The sequence below is a fragment of the Marmota marmota genome, unplaced genomic scaffold (assembly GCF_001458135.2).
Source record: "Marmota marmota marmota unplaced genomic scaffold, marMar, whole genome shotgun sequence".
Lineage (NCBI taxonomy): Eukaryota > Metazoa > Chordata > Mammalia > Rodentia > Sciuridae > Marmota > Marmota marmota.
The window spans coordinates 46,691,715-46,702,348 of record NW_026000005.1 but is presented as its reverse complement, the minus strand read 5'-3'; the positions used below and the strand labels follow the sequence as shown (position 1 = coordinate 46,702,348).

Below are 10,634 nucleotides of genomic sequence, written 5' to 3'. Positions count from 1 at the left end.
TGGGAAGGGCCTTTACCATTGACGCTCTCCGTCCCCCCTGCGAAGCCGCTGAACATTTCTATTGGCTGGCCAGGATGCCAATCGTCGAAACGGGTTTTCCATTGGCTGCGGGGCGGGCGCTCTGAGGCTAGAGGGAAGGAGAAGGGATCAGGAGCGGGAGCGAGGGGGAGGGAGAGGCCGGTCAGTGTCTGGCCGCTGCCGCTGCTTGCCCGAGGTCTCCAGGCCCGGCTGCGGCTCCTTCCTCGACTCCTGGCACGGTCTGCGAGGCTCCGCCGGCTAGTGTGGGAGAGCCGCGGGCGGCGGCCGCCGCATCATGTCAGCCAAGGACGAGCGGGCCAGGGAGATCCTGAGAGGCTTCAAACTGTATCCGCCCGGGAGCGGGGCGGGGCCGGGAGGACTTGGGAGGCGGCCGCTCCCTGAGGAGACCTGCCGGGGCGGGGGCGCCCGGTGGGCACCCGAAAACAAGGGCAGCGAGAGCCGCCAGGAAAGGAACGGCGTCCCGGGCCCCGGTGGGACCAGGCGCGGGCGGCGGGCGCAGGGGCAACCTGCGGGAGGAAGGGGACGGTGACGGGAGCCTCAGGGGGTGGAGGCGGAGGAGTCCCGGGACGGGCTGCAGAGGCTCCGGCGTCGGAGACCGGCGTCCAGCAGGCCATCTAGGTTCGGAGCTCCGGCCGGGACCAGGAAGCCGGGAGGGGCCTCGGGGGCGCGGCGGGCTGGCCTCGGAGACTGGAAGCGTCTTTGGCGGGAAGCCCACGGGGGAGCAGGGAAAAGTGACTCTGAGCGAGTGACCTTGTGTTTGACAGATGCAAAATGCTACGTTAAACTCTGTCAGTCCCCACCCTACTCCACCCCGTCTGTTTCCCCAACTTCTTTTCCTCACTTGTGGCGTCTCGCAGGGCTGTAGTAGCCGAGGAAAGTGGGGAAAGAGAAATTATTAACTCTCTCGGCCTTTAGAGACGTTGGGTGGTCACTGCTTCTCTCAGCTCAGTTTTCGTTCCAGCGAGATGAGTGAGGACAGGACGGTGAGCTTGTGTGCGGGATGCCTTGAGGTACTCTGGTTTGCACTGAGACTTCTGGTAAAGGGAACTTCGGGCTGGCATTGGTGTGGCTGCGGCTAGCTGTGGTGGAGCTGTCCAGCAATTGTTCGATCGTGGTGAAGACCCGGTAGGTAGGACGTGTTAGGATATGGAAATCATTGCCTCGGGCCTGTTGTGCCGCTTTTGCAACCTGCTTCTCCTTCATATAGCAAGGAAGTTTTGTTTTTCAATGGAGTGTTAGTCTGTCACCCTAAGATACCGACAGAAAAATACGATCTTGTGTATTCCAATTTTACGATCTCCCGCCGACCTTAATCTCTTCTTACATCCCATGTCTACAGTATAGACCGGTCTTAAATTCCTCTCTTAGTGAAATGCAGTCATCCCTTTAGGGTTCCTCCCCGCAAAGGTTTAGTAAAGCACTATTCTCTGAACTGCCTGTTTCCTCCCCAGGAAATTTTAACTGCTTTGTCATGTCAAAAACCAAGTTGGTAGTAAATTTTAGGATACAATGCAAAAGTGTACACAGGATGTACAAATGAAATATTACAAATGAAAACTGACCCACTATACTTTTTTTTGAAAAACTGAAAGCTGTATCATTTTTGTATAGACTGTCATATTTGTGATAAACTTTCAGTACTTTAATGTAGTGAAGTTTAGTAACTGACTTTTTCATAGTTCCATGTATCTTTTCTATTTCTCTTCATAACAGAACCTTTAAGTAGATAAGGATAACCAAAGTGTTAGAAAGCTATGGCATGCCAGGTAAGGTGGCACAAGCCTATAATCCCAGTGAATCAGGAGGCCAAGGCAGGAGGATCCCAAGTTCGAGGTCAGCCAAAGTAAAACACCCCTAGGCTCAATCCCCAGTACCAAAAAACAAAACAAAACAAAACAAAAAACCCACACCCTATGGCATGATTTTATTTCATTTTTCCCTTAAGCTATTTACATTATTTGAGTTGTTTATATTGTTAAGTTATTTACATAATTATTTATTATGCTATAAATGGTAAATTAGATACTATGGAGTATTGAGAAATTTCGGAAGCAAAATTTTTGTCTAATTGTAAGTAATATATTACTGAAAAAAAAGAAATGTTTTCAACACATTTTTTTTTTTTGAGGGGGCTACCAGGGATTGAACTCAGGAGCACTCAATCAGTGAGCCACATCCTTAGCCCTATTTTGTATTTTATTTAGAGACAGGATCTCACTGAGTTGCTTAGCACCTCACTGTTGCTGAAACTGGCTTTGAACTTGTGATCCTCCTCCCTCAGCCTCCTGAGCTGCACAATTACAGGCATCTGCCACCCCACACTGCTAACAACAAAAGGTTTTTGAACATGACAAAAAAAGGAAAGTTTGAACTTCTTACCTTCCATCTTTGCTCTTGAACCTGTTCAGAAAGACGCTAAGGGGCAAATATGAAAAAGAGTAGAAAACAGACCTGTTGTTAGTCCACTAGAAAACAGAACTGTGTTAGCCCACTAGAAAGAAATGTGAATTAATCAATTTCATGATGGTGTTAGTGCATCAAGAAAGTTTGACCTGAATTGACTGAATCCTGAAGCACAAGGGAAGCAAGGCATATAGAAGTGTGGGAACAAGAGAGTGCCCATCCATCATACAGTGGCCTTTGTTGATGTCTGAGGATTAAGAAAGAAGAGGCAAACAGAAACATTTAAGATTTGATCCTACTTTCATGGAATAATAATAATGTGTTAGTAAGAAACCACAATTATTGTCCACCCATTATTGGGTAAATGTGGTTTACGTGAACTTTCAGAGTGTCTGTTTCTTTAAAAAATATATATATATCTTTTTGTAGTTGTAGATGGGCAGCATTCCTTTATTTTATTTATTTATTTATTATTTGGTGCTAAGGATCAAACTCAGTGCCTCACACATGGTAGGCAGTCCACTACTGAGCTACAGCCCCAGACCTTAGTGGGTGTCTGTTTCTGTAAGAATCATTTTTGTTACTTTAAAAAAAGGGAAAATACCCTTATGTTCTCTCACCAACAATGTTGACAATCCTCAATTTTCCACATTTCCTATGTGAATCTTAAATTTTTGCAAATTTGGACAACAAATGGTATTTTGCTTTAATTTGTATTTTCCTGGATCCCTAGAGAGTATGGTATAGTGGTTAAAAACTATACTGGAGTTTACAACACGGTGCATACCTTTAATACCAGCAATTCAAGAGGCTGAGGCAGGAGATTGCAAGTTTGAGGCTAGCCTTGGCAATTCAATGAGACCCTGTCTCAAAGTAAAAATGTGGTAGAGTATGTCTGGTCTCAATCCGCAGTACCCCCCCCCAAAAAAAAAAAACTAGGTCAGGAAGCTGTATTGTCTGCATTAAAATTCTAGTCTGCACTCCTAGTTGTGTGTCCCTACACAATTTCCTTAAACCTCTGCCTCAGTTTCCTCATGTATAAAATAGAGATGATACTAGGACCTGACTCTGGGGCTGTTGTGAGATTAAATGAGTTGATACCTAAAGCATTTTGAAAAACACTTGATGCATAGTAAGCATTATGTGTTGGCTAATATTATTACTGTTGTTATTAGAGAAGTTGCAAGTCTCATATTTGGTCATTTCATTTTCTTTTGTGAAATTCTTGTTAATTTTGTTTTTGCCCATTTGACTTATTTTTCTTGTTGCTTTGTGGGTGTTCTTTTTATTTATTTATTTTTTAGTTGTAGTTGGACACAATACCTGTATTTATTTATTTTTATTTGGTGCTGAAGATGGAACCTAGGGCCTTGCACATGCTAGGCAAGCGCTCTACCGCTAAGCCACAACCCCAGCCCTGTGGGCGTTCTTTATATATTTTAATATCAGTCATTTGCCTGTTATGTTGCAAGTACTTTTTCTCAATGTAAAATGGTCTCCTTTTTAAAAAAAATATTTATTTTTTAGGTGTAGTTGGACACAATGCCTTTATTTTATTTACTTATTTTTATGTGGTGCTGAGGATTGAACCCAGGGCCTCACATGTGCTAGGTGAGCACTCTATCGCTGAGCTACAACTCCAGCCCCAAATTGTCTCCTTTTTTCATTGAACAGAATTTTAAAATTATTATTTCAAATTTATTAATATTTTTCATTTGATTCTGTGGTTACTTCATCTTTTCCCCATTGTTTTGAAATGCTGCCTTTGTTATAAACCAAATCTCCACAAGACATGGGTTTATTATAAATATTTCTGTTTCATTGATCTATTTGTCTTATGCCAGCATGCATTTTGTTTAACTATAGCTTTATAGTATAATTAGTATAGTTTATAATAGAAAGAATTGGTATGTCATAAACAGAGTATGTGTGTTAAAGTCATATTTTGCTGGGTGCAGTGGTACACACCTGTAATCCCAGCTGAGACAAGAGGATCATGAGTTCAAAGCCAGACTCAACAATGGTGAGGCACTAAGCAACTCAGTGAGACCCTGTCTCTAAATAAAAAATACAAAATAGGGCTGGGGATTTGACTCAGTGGTTGAATGCCCCTGAGTTCAATCCCCGGTATGAAAAAAAAAAAAAAGTCATATTATAAGCTCCATATAAATATTGGTGTTCCTTTTATTCACACAGAATCTTTCTCTGTAGATCTTCAATGAGTGTGAATATCATATTGCATAAATCAGGTATAGTCTGAGATAATTCAGTATTTGTGTGTATCTTAAGTTATTTCAAAAATAAAATATTTGGGGCTGGGGTTGTGGCTCAGTGGAAGCGTGCTTGCCCAGCATGTGTGAGGCCCTGGGTTTGATCCTCAGCACCACATATAAATAAAAATAAAGATATTGTGTCCAACTAAAAAATAAACATTTAAAAATAAATAAATAAAATGTTTTGCCACACGTGGTGGTGCATGCTTGTAATCCCAGCTACTTAGGAGGCAAAGGCAGGAGGATGGCAAGTTGGAGGCCAGCCTGGGCAATTTATCCAGATCCTGTCTCAAAATAAAAAATAGAAAGAGCTCAGTGGTAGAGTACCCCTGGGTTCAAACCCCAGTACCCCCCAAAATAATATATTTGTAAGATTTCTTTCTCATATCACTTCCAGACCATCCCACCCCATTCCTTTTTAATTTGTACACATCAAAGACTCGAATTTCTCTCTTGTTGTTAAATTATAAATCAAAGTTATGAATGAAATGTTACTTGGGAAACAAATGTGATTGTTTTGTGAGTTTTGGGTTTGATAATTTTAAGCAGCTGATATAGAGATTGTGAGTCCCACAGTTTCCCATTTCATTCATTAAACAAGACTATTGGGTGACTGTTATGCATAGGGCCCTCTGTACTTGAAAGGATATGAAAATGAGTCTCAGTTCCTTCTTTATCTATATTTAGAAGGGATATCTTCCAAAGCACAATGTATTTTTTAAAGTAATGTTCAATTTTTCTATCATAAACCCCAGCACCTAGAATGACCTTTATTAATATTTTAATGTAGGCTTCCAGTGTGGTTAGTGTTTATTATATTTGATTTTTGCCTTTTTCTTCCCTTCTTATTTTTTGGGGGGTCAGGGTGTACTGAGGATTGAACCCCAGGGCACTCTACCATAAAGCTACATTCCCACCCCTTTTTATTTTCATTTGAGACTGAGTCTTACTAAGTTGCCCAGGCTGCCCTTGAATGTTGATCCTCCTGCCTCAGCCTCCTGATAGAATTATAAGTGTGCACCACTGCATCTGGCTGTATTTGCTTTTATAAAAATGGATCTAGAGCCAGATGTGGGGGTGCACACCTATAATCCCAGCAAATCCCAAGGCTGAGGCAGAAAAATCACCAAGTTCAAGGCCAGCCTTAGCAACCTAGCCAGGCCCTATACAACTTAGCAAGATCTTTCCTAAAAATAAAAAGGGCTGGGAATGTGGCTCAGTAGTTAAGCACCCCTGGCTTCAATCCCCAGTACCAAAAATAAATAAATAAGTAATGGAACTAGAATAATGTTTTGTAAATTACCTTTTCACTTAATAAATTTATCATGTTCATAATTTCCAAAAATGGTTATTGTGAATTGTTTCAATGCCATACATTCATCATAGTACTCTTATAGTTGCTTTCTAATATAGTCTATAATGTACTGTTTTGCCTATTTGAATTACTTTTTCAATGGCATAAATACATATCTTATTACATTAATATCAAGAAACCAACAGTCTGTCATCAGAAAGGATTATGCTTTTATAATTTCATTATCTTAATCTATCTGGAATTTGCTTTGATAGATGGTATGCAGTAGTGATTTAGCTTTTTTTTTTTTTTTTTAAAAGCCATGCTGGGGATTGAACACAGGGCCTTACACCTGCTAGGCAAGTACTTCACCACTGAACTGTGACCCCAGATCTCATTTATTTATTTACCTATACTCCAAATATTAATGTAGTATCCAGAATATAAATGGCTGCCTATATATCAATAACATAATTATTTAGCTCAAAATGGGAAAAGGAGCCAGATATGGTTGCACCCACCTATAATCCCAGTGAATTAGGAAGCTGAGGCAGGAGAATCACAGGTTCAAGGCCAGCTTGAGCAACTCAGCAAGACCCCTATCTCCAAATAAAAATTTAAAAGGATTGTGAGTATAGCTCAGTGGTAGAGTACCCCAATACCACACACACAAAAAAAAAGGTGGGGGGGGGAAGATATGGACAATTCCCAGAAGAAACAAATAAATGAAGGAGCTACTCAGGCTTATCAAAACAATAGGTTATCCCCTAATTTCAAATTTGACAGAAATTTTAAAGATTGATAATATTCAGGGTTGGCAGCTTTTCAGGGAAAACTGAAAAGCTTTTCATTCTCATTTGCTCTGTGTGTGTGTGTGTGTGTGTGTGTGTGTGTGTGTATCCTCTATGGAAGGTAGTTGGTGCCCATCAAAACTTACCATGTAACTACAGGGGAGCATGGGACACAATGATTAAGAGCGGGAAGAGTGGTAGGTAAGCAGTCCACTACTGAGCTATAGCCCCAGACCTTAGAGTGTTTCTGTAAGAACCATTTTTGTTACTTTAAAAAAAGGGAAAATATCTTTATGTTCCTTCACCAACAATGTTGACAATCCTCAATTTTCCACATGTGAATCTTAAATTTTTGCAAATTTGGACAACAAATGGTATTTTGCTTTAATTTGTATTTTCCTGGACAGGGTGTGGTGGAGCAGGCCTGTAATTCCTAATGTTCGAGAAACTGAGGCAGGAGGATCATGAGTTCAAAGCCAGCCTCAGCAATGTCGAGGTGCTAAGCAACTCAATGAGACCCTGTCTCTAAATAAAATACAAAATAGGGCTGGGGATGTGGCTCAGTGGTTAAGTGCTCCTGAGTTCAATCCCTGGGACCCGCCCTTGTCAAAAAAAGAGCACAGACAGTTAAGGTTCAGCCTTGCTGCCTCCACATAGTGCCTCTCAGTGGAGCACTCATGCTCTTTGCACCTCTGTATCCATATCTCATACCTCTGAGGGTTGTTATCATAATTAAATAAAATGAAATTTTAAAAATGCTTTGCATAATGGTACCTGGCACGTGGTGAATAATAAATGTTAACTACTGTTAACCATTCTATTAATAATTATGAATGATAATAACTATAGTGTTAATATTTCCATAAAACCACCTATTTCTCTGGGATGTAACCAGTTCCTTAATGCTACTATCAGATTTTCTTACAAACATTTGTTTTGCTTTTGAAGAAATGACTCAGTTTATAAACATTGATATGTACCTGGTGTTTATATTGTTATCTAGGAAAGACTCTTAATCCAATTTATGGCAGGTTGACAAAAAAAAAAAAATTAGTTCAGAAGCTTTCTGAAAGCACTTCTCTTTTTTTTTTCTTTTCCTCTCCCATGGTTTGGTCTTAGAACCCAGATATCCTCTTTCCCATAACGCTTTGAAGTTTGATTTTTTTTTCAATATTTATTTATTAGTTTTTGGTGGACACAACATCTTTGTATGTGGTGCTGAGGATCGAACCCGAGCCGCACGCATGCCAGGTGAGCGCGCTACTGCTTGAGCCACATCCCCAACCCCTTGATTTTTATTTCTAGTCTAAAATAATTGGCTTTACATTTTCTATTCACTTAGATTTCCTAATTAAGATAGACTGTTCAACTTCTCTTGAATGTCACTATTGCCTTATACTATTGCCTTGGTCAGGTGTTAGAAATGAATTTGAAGTTTATGATTTTCCTAAAACAGTTTTATCTGTCAACCAAAGTACTTGGAGAGCAGCCAAAACATACCACCCATGCAGCCTTAAAAACTGTGGTCTAGGGGCTGGGGATGTGGCTCAAGCGGTAGCATGCTCGCCTGGCATGCGTGCGGCCCGGGTTCGATCCTCAGCACCACATACAAAGATGTTGTGTCCGCCAATAACTAAAAAATAAATATTAAAAAAAAAAAAAACTGTGGTCTAGTCATGGATTCCAGGTAGATTATGATTGTTTGCTTGTTTCCCTCCTGCATGGACTCTGAGAAGTTGTTATTGTTATCCTAAATAGATTAAATTAATATAATGCCCTGTTGATTATATTACTTAGGATTCTTAAACAGGCATTCCTACTTTTGCAGTTTAGGAAGAAGTTGGGATAAAATTCAACATTTTTGATCTTCTTCAGACCTTCTAAGTTTCTTTCCAGGAGTGTGTCATATGGTTTATAGTGAAACATGATAATAGCTTCTGGAATAGTGAGGCAGAATTCTGGTAAGACTGTCATGGAAAAATTGGGTAGTACTGTCACTGTATTTGATAAAGGACTAGTGGTGGTGCTAAGGCTTGGCAGCTCTAGCTTATGAGTTTTGACCTCACTTTTCCCCCCACAGGCCTCATTTGTGGACATTCTGTGTCCACAAATTCCCATTTGGAGGCGGGATTTGACTTCTGAATTTGTAGACCTGTCCCTATTCCTGAGCTTTAACATCATAGGAAGGAATATTAAAGGTCATCTTGTCTAGTAACCTGACAGTTCTTAAACATTGCTTGAATGCTTAAACTCAAAGTTGTCAAGGTTTCAAAAACAGCATTCTTTGTTTGCCTTTGACCTGCTGATAATTTTAAAGCTGGAAGGAAAAGAAAATATATTTTCTTACAGTCCGATATGCATAAAGATATCAGTGGCTTGGACAAAAGAAGCATCCTGTTTCTGGCAAAAAGGTGATAGTCTCACTGTAGGGGTACACACAAAAGCTTATTTAATCTGCAGTGACTCGGCCAGGGTAAAGTGGAGCTGGTTCAGAGAAGAGGTACTTGAAATGTGCCAGTAATTAGGAAACCCAGGGGCCTTTAGCCTAAAAATGAAAAGAGTTGTTCAAAGGACAAGGGTGTTCTTTCCTAAATTTTAAAAAACTGCTCTAAAGGAGAGGAATTAAATGTATGTGGTGTTGCTCTCAGAGGAAGTATAAGACTCAGGAATAGAAATTATAGGAATCAGAGTTTAGCCCAATTTCTAACTATTAGAGTTACTTGGAAAAAAAAAAAAAAAGACTTTTTCCAATAAACATTTTAGGCAACAGATGAATGCACGACAATCCAGAGTGTTGCAGAGGGAAATTGTAAACATATCAAATGTGTATATATCAGAACAGGTGATCTCCAGAAAGACTCTAAGATCCTTTTCCAATACTACAATCTTTTGATTTGGTTGACAACCTTTCTTAATTGATAAGAACTCTTTCCAGCAAGTATTTCTATTGACGTATGTTCCACACCTAAAATAGGCACAGTTTTTTTGTGATGTAACTAAAGAATATAGTCTGATTTCCTTTTTGTTTTTAACCAACTCTTTTCCTAGTATTGATGAATTATCTTATTTAGTGAATTTTGGATACACTGATTCAGAGTCAAGAGGAGCAATTATTGCCTCTGAATCTAGATAAAGGGTAGAGAATTAAACCTAAATAGCTCTGATATAAATAATGCTATTAATTTGGTCACAAGAAGAAAGGGTGTGGCCTAATAATATCTGGTATTCCTATTGTTTTTCAGGTTTTCAAAGCACTTTAGTACATTATTATGTTATTACAACAACCCTACATTATTGTCTTCACTTTATAGATGAGGGAATTGAGGATCGACATTTGATAAAGGCAGAACCTTTATTTAAACCTTGTTTCTGTACAAAGTCCATATTTTCCATAATATATTATGCTGCCTTCCTGGGGAATCTATTTTTGATACTATATCCTTGATTTTTGAGTCAAAAATTTTCCTCATTATTTAAGTCACAGATTTATTTTTCACTTGAAAATTATTTTCTTCTTCCATTATAGCTATAAATCCTATATTATTTTTAGTTTTTATTCGATTCTCAGATATAAGAGGCAGGGCCTAGCCTGGGATAAGGAAGAATAATTTAGCAATTCGTTATCTGCAAACAAGAGACAGTCTCCCCAAAGTAATTAAGCAGCAAACGATTGTTTTCTTTCACATTTTTTTCACGTGTAGTCAAGAGATGGTCATTTACAGGAATCTGATTAGCAACTTTGATCATAATCAAACATACTAAAATCTAATAAACACAGGATTGTGAACCATGCAGTTTTATCCAGTTAAGTTATTCACACAGTTTATTCCATGA

General features: G+C 39.6%; 1 protein-coding gene across 1 annotated transcript in view; it reads left to right on the top strand.

Moving 5' to 3' along the window:
- Window positions 1-136: 136 nt before the first annotated feature.
- Window positions 137-10,634, top strand: part of Pde6d (phosphodiesterase 6D) — a 54,930-nt gene continuing 44,432 nt past the window's right edge. The window contains exon 1 of the mRNA XM_015481547.2: window positions 137-363. Coding sequence (XP_015337033.1) covers window positions 314-363 — 50 coding nt within the window. The 5' untranslated portion in view covers window positions 137-313. The remainder of the gene's footprint in view (window positions 364-10,634) is intronic.